This window comes from Sceloporus undulatus, chromosome 1, assembly GCF_019175285.1.
Source record: "Sceloporus undulatus isolate JIND9_A2432 ecotype Alabama chromosome 1, SceUnd_v1.1, whole genome shotgun sequence".
NCBI classification, from domain to species: Eukaryota; Metazoa; Chordata; class Lepidosauria; order Squamata; family Phrynosomatidae; genus Sceloporus; species Sceloporus undulatus.
In genome coordinates this window covers 74435298-74456566 of record NC_056522.1, presented here as the reverse complement: position 1 = coordinate 74456566, position 21269 = coordinate 74435298, and the positions used below count along the sequence as shown (strand labels likewise).

The window sequence follows — 21269 nt, the reverse complement described above, 5'->3', positions numbered from 1 at the left end:
TTATATTTTCCCGCCTCTCCCGGGTGGATTGAGGCGGGATTACTGCATAATATAAAATATAATACAGTAAGCAAATACCACGCATGCTCCTGCCCCATTTAACTGAATGGGGCTCGTGCATGTGACGGCGCGCACGCACCAGTATAATATAGGCACATATAGGTTCATAAAATGTAAAAATAGTAGTTAACATAGCAATAAAACCAGGATTTCACAAGCAACGGTGGGGCAGAATACTCTCATCCTGTACAGGGAAGTGGATCTAGGGTGGTCTGCCGCCGCCTCCATTTCCGCCAGCAGGAAGCCTCAGCCTCCAAACAGCGAGGCTTCCCGGCAGCACAAAAAGCGGCTTCATTTTGCGGCGCACAAGTGACGCCGCGGTGCGTCATTGGCGCACTCGCAACGTCACCTGGGCGCTGCGACATGCGGACGCTAGGCGTCCGTTACGTCAGAATGGCGGTGCCCATGTGAACAGGGTGCCACCATTTTGTACATACTCAGTATGTACTAGGGTTGCGAGTGTCTAAAAGACATGCCCCCAGGCAACCCTAGTATATATGGAGTATGTACTTGGGTGCCTGTTTGTTCAGGGACTATATTTCACATGAGATCAGGTGGGTATGCTCACCGGAAGAGCTCCGTCTTAACTGCCCCCCTGAATGTTTCCAGGGAGGTGATAAGACGGATGTATTCTGGGAGACCATTCCACAATCTTGGGGCAGCTATGCTAAACACTCTTTGGGAAGTTGAAGTGAATTTAGTTGTTAGCTCTAGCAAATTCTTCCCTCTTGTTCTAAGAGTGCTGGGCGGATTATATAAGGAAATGCATTCCCGTAAGTAACTCAGGCCCAGACCATGTAGGGCTTTAAAGATAATAACACCTTGTATTGCTCCCAGAAACAAATTGGGAGCCAGTGAAGATCTTTCAGAACTGGTGTTATATGGTCAAACCTTGAGGATCCAGTGACCAATCTGGCTTCCATGTTCTGCACTAGTTGAAGCTTCCGAACTTGATACAAGAGTAGCCCCATGTAGAGCGCATTGCAGAAATCAAAACGAGAGGTTACCAGAGCATGTACCACAGCTTTAAGGTCCTTTCGGTCGAGGTAGGGACGCAGTTGGCGTATCAACCGAAGTTGTTACCAAGCACTTCTGGCCGTCGCATCCACTTGAGATGACAACTGTAGAGACAGATCCAGAAGTACCCCCAAACTGCGAACTTCATCCTTCAGGGGAAATGTGACCCCGTCTAGGACAGGTTGGCAAATTTCCTTCCCCAGACCTGAGGATCCTATGGCAAGTTACCTCCGTTTTCTCTGGATTCAATCTGAGTTCGTTTTCCCTCATCCAGCCCATTACCAACTCAAGGCAGGGGTTCAGAGGAGAGCTGCCATCCTTAGTCACTGTAGCAGTCGGAGACATAGAGAAACATATTTGGGTGTCATCAGTGTACTGATAACACAGCACCCCATGTCTCTGGATGATCTCTCCCAGTGGTTTCATATAAATGTTAAACAGCATAGGGGACATAATGGCGCCTTGAGGGACGCCAGATGTCAGCTCTCTCCTGGAGGAGCAACTGTCCCCCAGCCTTACCATCTCAAATCTACTCGAGATGTAGGAATGGAGCCACTGGAGCTCAGTGCCCCCAATACCCAACTCCCTCAGGCGTTCCAGAAGGATACCATGGTCGATGGTATCGAATGCCGCTGAGATGTCCAAGAGCACCAACGGGGTCACACTTCCCCTGTTGATGCCCAGACGGAGATCATCAACTAAGGAGACCATGGCCTTCTCAACTCCGTATCCAGCCCTGAAGCCAGTTTGAAATGGGTCCAGATAATCGGTTTCATCCAAGACTGCTTGGAGTTGGAAGACAACTGCCCTCTCGATCACTTTGCCCAAGAATGTTATTAAGGAGACCGGTCTGTAGTTGTTTCTCACCAGGGGGTCCAGGGAGGTTTTTTTTCAGAGTGGTTTAACCACTGCTAATTTTAATTTTGATGGAAACTTCCCTGAAGGATGTATTGATTATAGATATTAATAATACAATCACAGCATCCCCACCCTGGGCAGTCAGCCAAGATGCGCAAGGATCGAGGGGGCATGTCACCTTCCTTATGCTTCCAAGGAGCTTGTCCACTTCATCAGTATTTACAAACTCAAAATGATCCAGTTTAACATAGTCCACCGAGTCTCTGGATACCTCTCTTATTGTTACTGTTATAATGCTGGCATCAAGATCAGCCCTTATCCGAGAGATTTTATCTGCAAAAAAGTCGTTGAAGGCGTCACAGCAGGCTTTAGTTGGTTGTATTAGAGGGTTCAGGATGGCAGTTGAGTTAGCTCTTTAACCACCCTGAACAGCTCTGCTGGACAAGACTCTGCAGACGCAATACGTGCAGCATAGAAGGACTTCTTTGCAGCACCTATTGCCACTCCATAAGGCTTCAATAGGTTCTCATGGAGTGTCTTGTCAGAAAACGCTGATGTTTCCACCAGCGGCACTCTAGTCATTGCGCAGCCCACTTCATCTGTCAAAGATCTTCTGTATACCAAGGTTTTTTATTTGAAGCGGGCCGGAAAGGATGTTCGGGAGCGATACTGTCTACAGCCCTGGTAGGATGGCTGTTCCAGGTATCGACCAGGGCATCAACAGAATCGCCGTCAGTCCCAACCATAAAACCCTCTAGAGCTTATTGGAACCTTTTGGGTTCCATCAGCTTTCGAGGGCAGACCATTTTAATGGGTCCTCCACTCCCGAGGGGGGGTATGGCTAGTTGCCTTCAGTCCCACTTTGACTAGGAAATGGTCCATCCATGACAGAGCAGAGGTACAGATTACCTCAGCCCGTGGCTGCTCCTGATCCGTACTAAAGTCCACATCAAGTGTATTGCCTGCACAATGTATTGGACCTGAGACTAGTTGGGACAGGCCCATGGCAGTCATGGAAGCCATGAACTCCTGAGCTGCACCTGAAAGATCTGATGAGCCGGCCTCGAAGGGGATGTTGAGGTCCCCCAGGCCAAGAAGCCTGGGAGACTCCAGCACCAGCTCCGAGACCAGCTGTGTCAGCTCGGGCAGGGAGTCTGTTAGGCCATGGGGTGGACGGTAGACCAACAGAATCCCCAGACTGTCCCTAGCTTTAAGGGTCAGGTAGATACACTCAATGTGGTCTGTTTTCCAGACAGGTTTCCTAGCCTAAAACCAATATAGGGATTCTTGTTTGTTGGCTTATAACAAAGAAGGCAAAATGGGCATGTCGGAGAAGAATAGAAGAAAAAAATTGGCATTTTATTGATAGCCTGAAAAGTGTCAGTAAATTTGTTTGAATTGCTGGTATTATAATTAAAGGAAAACTAGGATTCCATTTTGTGGTCAGTCTTACTTTTCTCTTATCCTCCTCACCTCTTAAAGTATTTGGAAATCCTTCATAAGCTGAATGTACTCTGTGCAAAATGTCCAAATGAAGTGCTGAAATAACTCAGACTTTGAAAAGAAAGTAAATGTTTTATTAGTAAAAAAAAAGGCTCTTTTTCTTGGTAGAAGAAAGAAAATCTTTCATGACATTTTATTTATCTTAAATTTTATGTTTATCATTTGTTGAGATACTTCTGTCCTCTTTAAATCTGCAGAGGCGACAGGAAGAAGAATATTACAATCGCTTGGAAGCTGAAAGGCGCCGTCAACATGATGAAGCAGAACGGAGATTGCTGGAACCCGATGAGCCTGGTCTGTACAGACCTCCGCTTCCACGGGAATATGACTTCCCATCCCCACCCCTTTCATCTAATGCTCCTCCTCCCCCACCTCAGCGAAACACCTCTTACCTCAAAACACAGGTCCTCTCCCCTGATACGATTTATACTGCCAAGTTTGTTGCATACAGTGATGAGGAGGAGGAGGATTCCTGTCTAGCAGCAGGTCAGGATAAGTACTCCAGTACAAGAAAATCTTATGGTGACCTTCCTCCTGCCACCCTTAAGCCACAGCAACCCTCGCGCCAGCCACGCCCAGCCTCAGATGGCATCTTTCTTTCCACCTCATTCCAGCCATCCTCGGTCAATGCCAACAGTACTGCTTCCAAAATGAGCCAACCCCCTCCCCCACCAAACAAACCGAGTTTCATCAGTCCCAGCAAGTCAAAAGGTAGATTCAATTTTTTTCATTAAGAATCTTTCTGTATGAAACTCTTTGCACATTTCCACTATGGTGTTCTGAAAAATCACTTCATGATTACTTCTTACTTGATCACTATACTCACCACGGTGATCCAGCTAATGTGCTACTATTAAATCCTATTTTTAACTGTGTGTTCTTCCTATTTTCTTATCAAACTATCTCCAATTCCTACTTTCATATAATGAAAGCAGAATGATTTTATTTTAGAAAATCCCTTTTCAATCAGCTAAAAGTACTGTTGGTTTTGGCTTTTGTTCTGTAGCTCTTTCAGTGACTTTTTCTTATCTTCATTGGGTCCATGGTGCTTTTTCATTTCTCAGTCATGTGTTTCTCATAATGATAGGACATGTGTGTCTGTCTAGTTTATTTTTAATGGACAGAAATGTATCCTGTGCTAATTATTTGTTATGTAAAATAGTGTGCAAATTGCTTCAAAAGTTTATTAGCTAACAGTTGTATTTGGAATTTTAGGTGTATGTTTGGGGGAAGGAGAGTGGCACAGTAGAGTGCGCCTGCACCATATACAGGCACACTGTATGTGGCTTCAAGCTTGCACTGAAGCCACGCAACACGCCCCATTGTTTTCAATGGGGTGCAAACATACACGGAATACACCGGGGGAGGGGGATCCGGAACAGATACCTGCATAAGGGAAGGGCCCACTGTATTATCAGATTATCTTTATAATTATAAGGTTGTTTAGTAGAAGTAGTTGAAATAGAAGCTGGTTTACCGTTAATTGTGTCTCCCCCCCTTTTGCACCCCCCTTTCTTAAGTTGTTTTCTCTAACTTCTTCATTCCCCTCTGTTATAAGTACAAGGCAACAGCCTAGCAGCAAATATTTCCACTAAACTAATACATAGAGAATCAGGATGCAACACTAATATAGTTGATGGCTGGTACACATTTTGCATGTGCAATCCAGTTCATCAAAACAATTACTTTTAAACTATTCTCAATCTTAATTTAGGCAGTACAATTGGCCTTCCACTTTCATCAGGGTTACGGTCTGAAGACCCCTGTGAAAATGGAAAAACCGCAAATAAATGGGGGAAGGCAGGAGGAGCATGCACACACGCCCTAGGCTTTCCCCCCCAAGGGGAAAAGCCCAAGGGCGAGGAGAAGGAGGAGTGCTTGTGCACATGGGGACAAACTCACAAATAATCAGAGCTGCACAAATAATCGAGGGCTGACTGTAATGAATCTTCTTCCTTACTCCTACAAATACAGTAGGGAAGTGCCTGGCCTATAGTTTGGTCTGCTATATTCCTGTGTTCTCTATCACACACAGAAGCAGTTGTGCAAACCAGATTACACAGTTATTTGAACATGTTGATACTCTCTTCTGATTGTCTTGGTATTCAGGGTTAAGGGAAATCTCTCATTCAAATAGTTGTCCGATCTCCTGTACCTTATCATAATGAATGGCCATAGAAAATATCTTGTAAGCTTGGTAATTGATATTTTTGTCTTACCATGGAAGCTGGAGTATGGGAGTGGCTTAATATTATAATGGCTTAGTATTATAACCATAATAATGCAGGGTAGAGTGTTTTCTATGCTTTTTCTCCTGCTGGTAATGCATTCAAGCAAGAGACTTTAGAAAATGTACTACCTACTAATCTTAAACTTTCCCAAGCAACCACAAGTATACCTTGAGACTATACTACTGTACTTCATTCATATATTGGGGAAGCTACATCTTCTAATAGTTAACCTCTAGCTAACATCTAATTTTAAGAAAAATAAATGTACATACATTTTGATAACTAATGGGAAATATTTTGTAATTTGAGCTTTACCTTAGTCCAAGAACTATAAAATGAATTCTAGATATTTTAGTTTTTTTTTTTTAAGCTTATAGAACAGGTCACATATTCCACTTTACTACCCAGTCTTCTTTGAAGCCTGCCTGCGTAAAGTACAAAGCTCTTTGCACAAAATATAAAATTCATTATGCAGCTTGTCATCTTTCCATCTCATTGATACTCACATTTCTGTCCCTTAATGTACATTAACATTTGCCAAATTGTGCTTCTGCAAAAATGAAATTCCTCAGCTCCTTCCACTGGATCATTTGGGATCACTTCAAAATACTAGTGCTCATCAAAAATTGGGAAGCCTTAAAATTTGGGTGAGCATCATTGTCTCTATTTGGGCAGATTTTTCAGCATTGGCTTTAAAATTTGGCACTTTGCAAAATAAATAATTACTCATAAACAATTTATTAACGTGCAAGATAGCTTGTGTGCATGTTTACTGAGAAGTAAATCTATCTGCATTCACTTGGGTTATTTCCTAGATTATATTTATAGAACTGTTTTCTTAGTTGAGGATCAATATAATACTGCATTCTAATGATCAAAGATACAAGCTTTATTTCCAATACATAAGTTCAGTAGTTGAATAAAAATTACTAATGGAAGGAGTATACATTTGCTTTTGTGTAGATTGAGGCTCACAAGAAAAACACATGCAGTAGCAAGAGATTAAAATTAACCATTTAAAACAAAAAAAGACTTTATGGTGACAGACTGTTTTCAGCAATAGTACAAATAGCCAATGAGAGAGATATTTTACAATACAGGTTCCCTGTTGGTATTTAAATTAGAAATGATGTGTTTAGTCTTGTGGCCTTTGGGGAAGATCAGTCTGCTTTGTGGGATTTTTTCTTGATTGAGAATAAAGTATAAAGGTGCAGTGCTGGAGTATGTTTACACAATAGACTCTTAGATGAAGAGGGCATTAATTCTCCCCAGAGACTATATATATATAAAAAGTTACTAAACAGTTTTGCTTTTTAACCGTACAGTTAACAAGCTTAACTAGCTTATGAAAATACGGTCATGGGAACACATGTTTGCATCTCATAATCTGGTCAGTGGGCAGATTTTAGCTGGAGGTACATGCATTATTGAAACAAGGGGAGCTAACACTTAGTTAAAGTAATTTCCTTGGGGATTTGAGCAGCTTATCTATATACAGGTTGAGTCTCCCTTATCTGAAATGTTTGGGACCAGACATTTATTGGATTTCAATGGTGGTTTGTTTTTGTTTTGTTTGTTTTTTTGTTTGTTTGTTTGTTTTTGGAATATTTGCATAAACACAATGAAATATTTTGGAGATAGGACCCAGATCTAAGTGAAATTCATTTATGTTTCATGTATACCTTATGCACATAGCCTGAAGGTAATTTTATAAGCAATATTTTTTAATAATTTGTGACTGAAATAAAGTTTGTGTACATTGAGCTATCAGAAAATAAAACTGCCATTATCTCAGCCATCCATGTAGACAATTTTGAATTTTGGAATATTTCAGAATTCCAGTTAATGGAGACTCAACCTGATTGGGATTTCCAATGTGGCATTCTCAATTACTTTGCAATATTCATTTTATATATGTCACTTATATCGTTGAAAGTGAAGTCACAAGGCAAAGAGCATTTGACATTGTGCTTTGCTTTCAGTACAGTTTATCGTTCCTCTGGGTAAGCAAGCCCGTTTTAGGAATACAAGCATACTTGGAATCACCTTCAAAGAGTAGGAAGCATAGTCTGAAATAATTTACATCCATCTAAAAGCACTGCACCTTTTGTAAAAAAATGCCTTGTATCATTGAACAAATCTTTCAATTGTCATTTTACTTTCTTTTGCAAAAGGATTAAATTACACAGGATCTACGGGAGCAATTGTGGGCTCACATGAACCTTATCAGGACCCAAGAGAGAAAAAATCAAAAAGGTAAAATAGAAATAGAGTACCTTAAATAATACATCTGGGATTATATAATATCCTGCCTGTAATTCTGTTTTGAAATTTAAGTAGGGTAAATTTTTTAAGGTGAAAAAGATGGTTAGATATAAACAGGACAGTGTATCCTGTAAAACGCATAGAAAAGATTGACAAATTGTTGTACTAATGTAGTCCTTAGTAATGTCAGTGACATATTTTGAGGTTGATTTAGACCCCTGTATGCTAGTTCCCCAGAGTACAGAAACAGTGTAAGCTGGTGTCTCCTACATTACTGGACTGGTAAATTCACTCCAGGTTTTAGTCTGAATGTTAAAGGAGTAATCCAAGGTGATGAACCCTGTCTTGAAAATAGGTTCAGCACCTTGGACAGTTCCACTAAAACTGCCCAGAAACTTGGAGATTCATTGCTCCGCTTGACATGGAAGCCACCACAAATGGAATGACTTAGCACCAATCCAGCTGTAAATGTCTACAGCTGCCACATTAGAGCCATCTTGTGTATAAAACAAACATGTATGAAGTATTACCAGGGTCTTAACAGCAACATTAGCTACCTGGGGGAAAAAAGATCGATGTCAGAAAATGACAATTTATGAATCTCAAATAATATTTTGGATGGTGAACATAAAAAATAAAAATTAATTACAGTAAAAAAAATTTAAAATCTAAATGAAATTAGCTTTAAAAACTTAAGTGAAGTGGCCAACTGGTATGGTAAGGCAGAGTGATTTCATCACCCTTATTATTATTATTAACCTTTATTTATAAAGCGCTGTAAATTTACACAGCGCTGTACATACAATCTTTTAATTAGGCGGTTCCCTGCCCTCAGGCTTACAATCTAAAAAGACACGACACAAAAAGAGAAGGGAGTGGTGGAGGGGAAGGGGATGAGGGCCAGCAGTTCTTCTCTACCTCGGAGGCCTGGACCAAGGCAGATGGACTGGAGGGAGGGCTTGGCTTCTTAATGGATGGGTAAACTTCTTCCAGGGAGGCCTGTTGGAGTTAGCCTGCCTCTCTAGTAGGATAATACATATAAAATACAAAGCAATACAGGAAATGATTAAATAAAACAATAAAACCCTATCACATAATAGGTGGGATAAGGTGCTCTTGCTTGTTTTTGATCAAACCATCTGCGTTCTAATTCTGCATGTTCCATTGCCATCACCTCTCTGGTAAGCCAACTGGACTTGACCTTTCTGGTTGGGTTGTTTGGGGACAATCTTGTCTACAGTACTAGCCATTTCATCATGTTATAGTGAGACTAGGACCCCAATAAAAGTATCAACTGGAAAATTTCTCAGAACATTCAGGAATCTTTTGTTTGGTGGCAGACAAATATAATGGGCTTGCCACTGATAATTGAACATTCACTAAGAAATTAACTGATCCTGATGTCTCCCCTCTACCAGTATCAGACCTCCAGCTTTCTCATTTGTTGAAAATGCTAGGTCAAGCAAATGCAAGCTATATTGGGCTAGTAAGAGAGTTGTGGTTGACACATTTTAAAGTGATCCTAAAGTGTGCCAAGACAAATGTCCTGCAGTTTTCCAATATCATATCCAAGACCACTATGACAAATCTTAGGTTGGCCCTGCAGTGCCAACCCCAGGGGAATCTTGTCACTCACCCTGTCATTGTTCCCTCAAGTCTTCCCTTTCTGGATTAGGTTACTGGGTCTCAGGATGACACCTATAAACATGAATTTGTGGTTGTGTTGTGTGGGTTCTTAATTTAGTACAGTATTATGGCCTGACTCCAGTTCAGGTTTGATCTACAGCCAGAGACAAGTTTAAAACAACAATATAAATAGTTTTATTAACCAGTATGATAATATAATAAACTCTAATATTTAATTTTTTAGGCTCCCCAATATCATAGGCAGTTTTCCCTTCTAGTTTAAAGCCAAAACCCTGTCTCTCTGTCAGAACCCTGTCTTTTAAAAGACTCTCTCAACTCTCACAACAGGCCCATTAACAGACTCCTCCTCCAGAGGCCCCTCCCTCCCATCACAGAGTTTTCTGTGGTAGAGTTGGCTGCCTAAATGTTTCTTATCACTCATTCTCACAAGCACTAGTCAATCACATATTTGCAAATGTTTCCACCTTTTACCTGTAATGGTTTCATAGCCAACTTCAGCAGGGAGACTAATGGACAGCACAGTAGCCAGTATGGTTTCATGCCTTCAAATTGTTGAGGAGTTTTCTTGGCAAGATTTGTTTAGAGGGGGTTCGTTTCTGAGGCTAAGAGAGTGTGATTTGTCCAAGAATAGGTTTCTATGGCCAAGCAGGGATTTGAACCCAGACCTCACAGTATCCTATACCATGCTGGCTCACAGAGTGGCCAATAGCCTGACAGAATCCCTGACCTATCTCTTTGGTCCAGTGCCAGGTGTAAACACTCAAACCCATCATTCACTTTAGCAAGTCTGCTTGTAAGAGAGAGATAATCCTTATAGCTGATAACTAATCTTTTAGTTATAGCTGATAACTGATAACTAATTAAACTAATCAGATGTACTTAGGTCCAAAACACACTGCAGAAATAATCCAGTTTAAGACCACTTTAACCACCTGGCTTCAGTGCTAGGGAATCCTGGGAACTGTAGTTTATTGTAGCACCAGAGCTCTGACAGAGAAGGCTAAATGTTTCACAAAACTACAGTTCCCAGAATTCCCTAACATTGAGCCAGGGCAGTTAAAGTAGTCTCAAACTGGATTATACTCTGGTGGCACCAAAGCTCTGCCAGAGAAGGTGAAATGTTCCACAAAACTACAGTTCCTGCAGTGTGTTTTGGGCCTTAGAAATAAGACCAGTTTATTTCTAGGGGATGTAAAAGTAAGTATGTGAATGATTGGAGTCCAAGCAGAGAATTTATGCTTACTTCATTTTAATGTATTTTTATAATGTTGAAATGTGTGTTTGTTTGTTTGTTTTGCAGTCAAGATGCAGAGTTACCTGGTGCACCAGAGAACTTGACATTCCGAGAGCGACAAAGACTTTTTTCCCAGGGCCAGGATGTGTCCAACAAAGTAAAGGCATCTAGAAAATTAATGGAATTGGAAAATGAATTAAATACAAAATAGGATAAAAGGCACCTTATCAAAAGTTACCAGAAAGGTCAGCAAGGGACTAGGAGAAAGGCTGTTCTAAAAGAGAGAAGCATCTTCTAATAAACAAGATGGAACTTGGACTGTTTGACATTTAGTCATGTTGCAATAGCAAAAAGCAAAAACAAAACAAAAACCATTCTTTACAAAGAGCTTGTGGTTTATACAATTAAAGCACTGTAAAATATATTTTAATTATATGAATCAAGTGTCATTATGTCCTTTCTCCATACCCTTTTCATTGTTTTAGGTTTAACTACTTTTGCAATAGTCCTGGTTGGTTCCTAGTCTCTTGCAGAAACACTTTGTTAGCTGCTAATCAGAAAGAGTGGCTATAGCTTGAACTGCCCAAACTAATGTCTGCACTGGTTTGTTGCACTGTAGGGTTTCTGATATAAATAAAGTCTAAAGTGACATACAAAATTCAAGGGATACTGAGAGCTGTCCATATACATTACTAGCATATCATTAAAAGTTAGAGGTTTTTTTAACTTCATTTAAAAAAATATTCTGAAGCTGAAATGGTTCTGTTAGAGCAGTCACTAGACAGTGATTATCTGTATCATACCATTCTTTTAGCATGAAATAATTGACTTGTATTGGTGGCAGTCCAGTGATGTGACAAGAAATGCACCTTGATTTTTTCAGCTATTTGTTCTTCATCTCTACACTGAACTGTAAACCACTTCTGAAACTTGAGTTTTGAAATTTTGGTGAGCGTTAAAAAGAGGTTGGTAAAACACAAGTGGAAAAGTGTGTGTGTGAGTGTGTGTATGTGTGTGAGAGAGAGAGAAATAGAGAGATGAGACAATGTTTTGAGCTATTTAGAAACTCCAGAAACAGTAGGAATAAGCTTGTTGTGGTAGCTCCATTGTAGCCAAGTCAAAACCAAAGTTAAATATTCCCAAAAGAACTAGAAAATTTGAATTACCAATAAGTAACTTATTAAATACTACTTGGAGAAGGAGTGTGGTTACTATGGATGCTATAAAACGAAAGTATTGTCTGCCAGTAATAATTTCACTGAGGTTGCCTGACAATGCTTTGTGTTGGAACAGGGCTAGTCAAGTGGCCTCCAGTTTACTAGTATCCTCTTCCTGTATACTGTAGAAAATGTTGGCAGTTCAAGCTATTTTTCACACTATATTGCAGCATTATTTAATTTTTTTATGGTTGAAATCTTTTTCTCTCTTTGTTCCTTCAGCTATGTGTATATGGCTGATATTGAGAATAAGCACCTCATCAGAGTTTATTTCTCATTGTGTGATGTTTAAAACAATATATTATATTGTGATTCTAAGCAGATTTTCTATTTGATGAAGCCCTTAATTGGGTTTTAGATGATTTTTTTTCTGTATAATATGTTCTCTTATAAATATATATTTAGGGAATTATGCACACTTCCAAATGCAGAGGGTAGACTTTCACTGCCTTAGAAATCACTTTTAATAAGTTGTATGATAAAAAAATAAATGCAAGTTAATGATATTAAAATTGGAGTGTAAATATTTTTTTTTACATATTTCAGATTTCTTATTTGAATGTGTGCTTTTACCGTTCACCTGTTGAATATGAAGTAGGAGATTAAATTGGTTGAAAGTGTTAATGAAGGATTCGCATGCTTGCTATGTCTGTTAATCAGGAAAAGCAAGCTTCCCCCAATTTATCTTGAGAACACTAGATATTCTGTGGCTGGAATATTATTGCTGCTAGAACCTAAGCAAAGAAATATCACTTACTGTGGAGTGGATTTGACTGCTGTTGGGCATTCAGGCCACTTGTGAATATGAGTAAAAGTGCTTTTCATAACTGTTTGTGCATTATTATGGGAAAAAACATCAAAACTGCTGTAGTTCCCCATTTCTACTGTATTTCACTTGCAACCTATTTTTAATAAACTTTGTATTGTATTTAACTTTGCACTGTATAATGTCTGTATGAAGACTATTTGTTCAAATTGCACGCACACACTTTACGTTCCACTGTCAGTTGGTAACCAGAGAGGATCCACTCCTTAGTCCTTAATTTAAGATGGTATTTCTTATTTAACTCAAGGTTAGCTCTAAACTATGACCCAAGTATAGGAAAATTGAGATATATTAAAGTTATGTTAAAATGAATAGGATGTTTTATTCACAGTTAATTTGTCCTTTTTATTTCAACTGAATTTATTTAAATATGACTAATTTTTGCTGGACCTGGACCCTACAGGTTCCCCCCCCCACACACACACATTATGTAATACATATTCTACTGTTTTCCCTTTCTCTCTTTCTTTCTTTCTCTTGTGCCTTGCAATTTACAGTAACCTTAAGGCAAACCTATCAAGGGATTTTTTTGGCAAGATTTGTTCAGCAAGGGTTTTCATTGCCTTCCTTGAAGGCTGACAGAGTATTCATTGCAATTCTGAAAATGCTCCTTTAATGGCTGGTAACTTTCTGTTAAATTTAATATCTAGAAGTTAAATATTTATCTTATTTTTAAAATATTTCTGTGTTGCTATTCATGCAAAATTTCACATTGGTTCACACATTAAAGCCATTAAACAAAACTAGTTATATAGGAAAAAAGACAATACAACACGTTGTAATCAGTAAAGCAGCTCCTATTGACTAATAGCAGTCAAACGGATGTGAGGGAATAGTTCTTGGAAGCTTTCTGACAAAAAGTTTTACATTTCTTTGGAAAAAACTCAAGGAAGAATCCATATGGGCCTCTCAGACAATTGTTCTTAGGTCATATAGCCTATGTAGAAAATGGAATCTGATTTAATCAGAAACTTTCAAGTGATGAAGAACCTCATGGCAGAAACAAAAAATATAGATCCAAATTAAGTCATGCCTATTTAAATAGTCTTCTCTTAGCATGCCAACAGTTTTATATTTCAAAATGTATATAGATACAGTAAGTTTATGTAGTTATCTCTCTACACTTGCATATGCTTGTAAACCATTGTACTGAAACATATGCTTGTAAATCACTAGCATATGCCTGTAAATCAGTGTACTAAATCATACTAATTTTCCTTTCTGTTTAGTCTACATAGATTTGCTTTTTTTTATATAAAGCAAATAGCCTTGTATGAGTATGTCTTCCTGAAATATTTTATGCTTTTTAAAGCTATTTTAATACTGCTCACTTAAATAATGCAGTTTATTCTAAACACATACACACACCTATTAAAATGTGAATAAAACTAATCTAGACAACCATAAAAACAAAGTAAATCAAAACACTTGGATCTTAAAAGCCTTGTCAGAACCATTATAATTGTGCCTAAAAGGACTTGGGAAATAGAAAGTACTTTGCCTGCTGCCAAACTGTCAACACGATTGTACTAGGTATATCAGGGTGATGAGAAATATCTTTAATTGAGATACAAAACTGCAAAGGTCTCTCCAAGGGAACCACTTTCCTCACTTCAGATGCCAAAGGTACCTGACAAAGAACTTTCACTGAAGATCATAAAAGTAATGAAGCAGATGCAAATGTGTAGCTTTTGGGGGACCAAAGGGCATAGTTTTGAAAACCTGCCCTTTGAATTTGTCAGCCAGCGTGGTGTAGTGATTTCAGTGTTGGAGTAGGGCTCTCGGAGACCTGAGTCCAAAGCCCAGCTTGGCCACAGAAACCATCTGAGTGATCTTGGGCAAGTCACACACATTCACCCTTAAGGGAAGATCATGGGAAACTCTCAAATCATGGGGGGGGGGGGGGGACAACATCCTATGATAGCAGTGACATAAGTGTGAGTCAATTTGAGCTCACATTAAAAATACATATATATTTGAACTTGGTCAGGACAATGACTGGGAGGCAGTTCACCTGACATGGCAACCGTCCAGTATGAAGAAGATGCCTGGCTAATTTAGTTGCTACTTTTTAGTTAAATGCAGTTTTGAAAAGACTTCCAAATATAAATGGCAGCCATACACAAAAAGAGATACACTGGATGAAATCAAAGTACAGTGTAACATTGTATTAACAGTAGCCAGTCAGCAGAACATGAGTGAAATGGCACCCTCTGTCTCACATTCCCAAATAACTGATGCACAGGGGCATATTACCCACTACTCTGGACACTGAAGGTGACGCCATCCTTACTGGTAGCCAACGTTGGCCCCATCCTATATGAATTTATCCAGCCCCCCCTCTTTCAGAGCCATCCATTAACTACAGGGTGAGGCAGTGAGTTTCACAATTTAACTATGGGCTATGACAACACAGCTACTCCTGCATGTTTTCTGTATTACGGGCTACAAAGTATGTCATTTTATCTATCCTGAATTTTTCAGCTTCAGTGGATGACAACAGATTCTAGTTTTATGAGACAAGGAGAAAAGCTATCCTGTCTCTGTTTCTCCACACCACACATCATTACTCAATATAACCTTGTAACACAGTCCCTTCAGTCCATTGATGTTTTTATTCTCCCTTTTCTAGCTCTAGAATATCATTTTTTAAATATACTGACCAGAACTATACATAGTATTCTAGATGGGTCCTCTTGTTGATGTGTGCCCTCAAGTTGTTTCCGACTTATGACAACCCTAAGGGGAACCTATCATGGGGTTTACTTGGCAAATTTCTTCAGAGGGGGTTTGCCATTGCCATCCTCTGAGGCTGAGAGAGTGTGACTTGCTAAAGGTCACCCAGTGGGTTTCATGACTAAGCTGGGAATCAAACCCTGGTTGGTCTCCAGAGTCCTAGCCCAACGCTCAAACCACTACACGACACTGGCTTTCAGATAGGCCTCTATATAAAGTCTATATCATATTGGCAGTTTTAATTTAAAATATGTACACAGAATGTACTGCAGCAATATAATCTGAATATCAGCTGAGAATGGATCCCTAAAGCTAAGCAATCTTTGTTTAGGTAGGATACCTTCTGGGAGAGGGTATACTATCCCATAGAAGTAATAGGACAGATCCAGGATTATTTTCAAACTGCAATGTGCTTCCTCCTTGGGAAGTGACTGAGGCCTTTGAGTGTTACTGCACTGCGCAAATATAGGATCTTTCCTTAGTATCCAAAGCTACTTACCCTGAGAGTTACATGCTGCCCCAGGAACATCAGTTTCTGGGAAACAAAAGGAGGGAGTTATTGCTGTCCTCTAGGAGCTTCCAGAAGCATCCAGTTGGTCACTGTGGGCAAATGGATAGATAGGCTTTTGTCCAGACCCATGAAGGATTTTCTTATACTGTCTCATTCCTCTCTGAACAGTGTTTCTATTTATTGGTCTTCATTGTCCAAGCCATCACTTGAGCTGTGAACTTAAAATTCAAGAACAGGCAAAGTGTGGGTCTGCAGATGTTGTCAGATGGCAAGTCCCATCAGCCCTCAACAGCAAAGCCAATGGGGAGGAATGCTGGGAATTTCACTCCAACATCTAGAGGGCTACCCTTTCCCCATGGGATGGCTGATTGAAATGGAAGAAAGTAGTTAATTGCCATCAGATGGAGACCCTATGAGTGAGAGACTGGCAGGTCACCTTATCTTCTGCAGCCGACCTCAGGTCTTGCAGACACAAGGATGTGGCTTCCTTGATTGAGTCTATCCATCTAAAATGTGGTCTTTCTCTTTTTCTACTACTGTATCTTCCAGCTTACCAAGCACCAAGTCCTTTCTTCTCATAATATCGCCAAAATGTATCAGTCTCGGTTTACTCATCTTGGCGTATCAGCTTTCTTCACTGTCAAGCTTTCACAGTTTATATAGAAATTGGAAATAAAGTTAGGGGCAATTATATTATCTTTACACTTCAGGACCTTGACTAGTTTTTTTTTCCACAGCTGCCTTTCCAAATCCTCCGATTTCCTGACTGCAATCTGCATTCTCATCAATTCCTGGGTCAAGGTATGGGAAATCTAATGCCTTCATTGTCTACTTTAAAGTAATGTAAACCATTTGCAGTCATTATTTTTGTTTCCTTAATGTACATCTTTAAACCTGCCTTCGCACTTCCATCCATAATCATTCCCTGGCTACATCTGCAATGCAGAAATACAGTGGGCCCTTGTTATCCGCTGGGGTTTGGTTCCAGAACCCGCTCTGGATAAGAGAATCTGTGGATGCTCAAGTCCCATTCAGTACAAGGGCAGAGAAAATATATAAAATGGAAACATCCAGGTCTGCTTTTTGGAATGTATATATTTTTAAAGCCATGGGTGCTTGAATCCGTGGATGAGGAGGGCTGACCGTAATCCAGTTTGACACCGCTTTAATTGCTATGGCTCAATGCTACGGAATTCTGGGATGTGTAGTTTTGTGAGAGATTTAGCCTTCTCTGTCGGAGAGCTCTGGTGCCACAATGGACTACAATTCCCACAGTTCCATAGCATTGAACCAAGGCATTTAAAGTGGTGTCAGACTGGCATCTCCCTGCAGTGCAGATGCAGCCCAAGTCTTTGATGTTTTCTACTAGCAGTATTGTGTCCCTGGCATATCTCAGATTGTTGCTGTTCCTTTCTGCGGGTCTAATCCTGCTTTTTAATATAGGATAAATTCGGTGTACGAGCAACCAGAGGTGCCACAACAAACTACAATTCCCAGAATTCCATAGCACTGAAGCATGGCAACAAGTCAAAGAAGTGGTGCCAAACAAGATTGTTTCCACAGCTCCCCTCAATTCCCGCCTCTTTCTAGCTCCATCCAATCAAAATCCCTCTCTCATCCGGAACGCCTGTAGAGGGTATCCATGGCAACCATGGAGATGCTAAATCGCCGCTTGGGATTGGCTGGTTCGAACGGCGTGCCTCCTATAAAATGAGGGCGAGGGAGGGGAGTTAAAATGGCCGACGAGCCTCAGCGGAAGAAGAGGAAAGTCGTCTTAACGAAGCGGGGGACTCCTCTCCGAGTCTGTGGCCCCTCAGCGCCAGGATGAGGCCCGGCGGCGGCGGCGGCGGCGGCGGGATTAGCTTGAGTTTTGTGGCCGAGCAGCGGATTCGGCAGCTGGAGCAGAAGCTGCGAGTGAGTCTCGCCCAAAAGACAAGCCCCCTTTTGGGGCGAGGGTCCCCTGTCGCTGGGAGGGAGGCTGAGGCTCAGGATGGAGGACGTTCGAGGAAAATGGAGGACAGGACCAAAGAAAAGCCAAAAGCACTCCTAGAAAATAGGAATAAAGGCTACAAATATTCATAGGCATGTAATTCCTGCTGCTTAGGTCAGGCCCAAAATGGAGGACGTCCAAGAAAAATGGAGGACATGCCCAAAGAAAAGCTAAGAATGCTCATAGAAACGTAAACCCATAGTCAGGCTCAAAATGGAGGACCTTTAGGAATTCTCCCAGAAGAGAAGGGGGGCCACGCTGCCGACGTGGGAGGAAAGAGCAGATCACCCAGCCTCCTTCCCAAGGAAGGGTGCATCGATCATACAGTTTTGCTAGTTGGGTGCTTCCAAGTCATTTCTCAGTTATGGTGACCCTGTCTATTGGCAAGTTTCTTCAGAGGGGGTTTGCCATTGCCATCCTCTGCGGCTGAGAGAGTGTCACTTGCCCAGGGTCACCCACTGGGATTTTAGGTTCGATCAGGGATTTGAACCCTGGTCGCCAGAGTCATAGTCCAACACTCAAACCACTACATGATGCTGACTCTCACAGTTTGACACTCATAATGCAGTTTGAGACATCTCACAGAGTCCTGGGATTTGTAGTTTTGTGAGGCACCAGCACTCTTCAGCAGCAAAGGCTAAAGACCTTGTAAAACTACGAATCCCAGGATTCCGTGGGATGGAGCCATAGAGTTAAAGTGATGTCAAGCTGCATTCTGTCTTTAGTGTAGATACACACCCTGTGGAAGTGGGTTGGTTGTGCTGAAAGGGAGTGTAAGGTTTATTTACTCTTCTGAAGGAAATGAGATACTTGATGCTATTGAAATACTGCCTAACCTATGTCTCTCCCCCCCCCTTTAAAATGGGATTGGGCAACTGCAAGTGTCCCACATCTTGCTGGATTTTTGCAGCTTCCATCGCTCCTAGGCCAAGGAAGTTATGAGTAGAGATGGAAACTAGTCTCACAACATCTGGATGGCCACTGTTACCCACTCTTTCTTTAAAAGTACAAGGCTTAAGTGAGGTGAAAAGGAGGGAAAGATTTCCAAAAGAGTTCCTGGTTTGCCAGCCAATCAAGTTTTGAAGGCTTCTATAGCACTTCAAGCTGTGTCTGAAGTACTTCCCCTCAACAATTTCACATGCACCCGTTTGCACTGCCCTCTACAGAACTTGTATGTGTGCCAGCAATATATTTATAACCTAGTGCTAAGTCATCTATACCCTGCTATTCTTTTCAGTGCTTCATAATGTATGTGGAATTATGATCTGAGAAGAATATGAAAGATTGCCATAAACCCCCACAGCATGACTGGCATAGCTGCAACAGACTTGGGTACATTTTAGTATACTTTACGGGAACACTTGCTGGATAATGAGAGTAGATAATGTATCATTTTGGTCCATACATTGATTGACAGTTATATTTTAGGATTAGAAGAGCTGTCCCTGCAAATTATTTTGCTTCTTGTGTAATTATTGATTTTGAGTTAAGGCTTATCCAATTTTTATATTCTCAGGCTAAAGAAGAGAGAATAATTATGCTGAAGACAGAAAATGCTATCCTCCACCTCAAGCTTGCAGAGGTAACAATAGTCTCAGTTTTTCCATTCAGTTGTATGACACACATTTGCCTCCAAAGTCTTCTGTGTAAACTACATAAACTCCAACCTAACTTTGCTTCCACTTGCAGAATTGCCCTTATGTGAATCCTCTATCATCTCAAAAGGATGACCGTGGTTAAAAGTTAGAATGAACAGCTTTTATAAAATGTGTGTACCACATGTAGTTCCTGATGTTAGGTCAAGCACCTAACCAGTTGAAATTTAGAGTACCATATTTTCCAGCGTATAAGACAACTTTTTAGCTCAGGAAAATCTTCCCCAAAGTCAGGGGTTATCTTACACGGTGGAAAAAGAAAGGCCTTGCCAGCTGGTTGGGCCCCGAGGAGAAGCCGTGGCAGCAAGGCCTTCTCCAGAGGCAGAGGAGCCGTGCAGCACATCCTCCACCTCTGAAGAAGGCCTTGCTGCCGCAGCCTCTCTCTTTAGGTCCCAACTGGCTGGCAAGGCCTTCTTCAAGATGAAAGATGCACCACGCGGCTCCTCTGCCTCTGGAGAAGGCCTTGCCAGCCAGTTGGGCCCTAAAGAAAGAGGCTGTGGCGGCAAGGCCTTCTCTAGAGGCAGAGGAGCCGCGCAGTGCATCCTCCGCCTCGGAGAAGCCTTGCCAGCTAGCTGGGCCCTGAGGAGAGAGGCCACGGCGGCAAGGCCTTCTGCAGAGGCAGAGGACGCGCTGCCCGGTTCCTCTGCCTCTAGAGAAGGCAGCCAGCTAGCTGGGCCCTTCTTCTTTTTCCTCCTCCTCTTCCCCTCTTCCTCTTCTTTCTCCTCTGCTTCCCCTCTTGCTCCTTTTCCCTCCTCCGCTTCTTCTTCCCCTCTTCTTCCTCTTCTTTTTATCTTCTTTTTCCTATTCTTCTTTCTCCTCCTTTTCTCCTTTCTCCTCCTTTTTTCTCCTCCCCTCTCTTTCTCCTCTGCTGCTGCTGTAGTAGTTGTGTGCGTTCAGCTCCTTTCTGACTTATCGTGGAAGAGAGGGGTAGTATTATATGGTGAGTATATCCCAAACTATATTTTAAGTTGCAAAGTTGGGGGTCGTCTTATACGCCCAGTCATCTTATACACAGGAAAATACGGTAAATCTGGATCCATGTGGGATCACATTAATCCAGCCTTGGTCATCATTACATATTTTGACTGGAGATGTGTGATTTCATCCCTCTTGCAGTGTAGGTGTGAATGCATCTGCTGCTGAGGCTCACTGCTTATTTATTAGCATGTATATTACCAGTGGTGTGTAACACTATTAAGTACTGTATAAGCAGATTTGAAGCCATCTGTCAGCCTATTCGCCTTGAAAGAAATATTAAAGACTCTAGTTATCATCTGGTCCTTATAAGCCCCTAAACCTGCTCCAGAGGGTAAGGAAACCTTCTTCAACCAGCTACTGAGCTGCATCACCGGTTACCAGTGGAAGAGAAAAAGTCACTGAAACTGCAGCATCAGCAAAAATATGTATGTTCCAAAAGCACAAAAAAAAGTAATGAGCAACATCCATTTTAATTTGTACTTTCTTACATGTTCCTTTGCCATTACTGTATTTTTATTAATCAGATCTTTATATTTCATGG

At 41.1% G+C, this 21269-nt stretch overlaps 2 protein-coding genes across 3 annotated transcripts in view; both read left to right on the top strand.

The window, feature by feature from the left end:
* AFDN (afadin, adherens junction formation factor) overlaps positions 1–12965 on the top strand; it is a 131885-nt gene extending 118920 nt beyond the window's left edge. Inside the window, 3 exon segments of the mRNA XM_042456793.1 lie at positions 3636–4149; positions 7844–7925; positions 10882–12965. Coding sequence (XP_042312727.1) covers positions 3636–4149; positions 7844–7925; positions 10882–11026 — 741 coding nt within the window. The 3' untranslated portion in view covers positions 11027–12965.
* Positions 12966–17812: 4847 nt separating this feature from the next.
* KIF25 (kinesin family member 25) overlaps positions 17813–21269 on the top strand; it is a 67265-nt gene continuing 63808 nt past the window's right edge. The window contains exons 1-2 of one of the 2 annotated variants that reach the window (XM_042439771.1): positions 17813–18019; positions 19612–19677. In XM_042439771.1, coding sequence (XP_042295705.1) covers positions 17930–18019; positions 19612–19677 — 156 coding nt within the window. In that variant the 5' untranslated portion in view covers positions 17813–17929. Of the gene's footprint in view, positions 18020–19408; positions 19428–19611; positions 19678–21269 lie in introns of those variants that run through there. The other variant, XM_042439779.1, reaches the window with a different exon arrangement.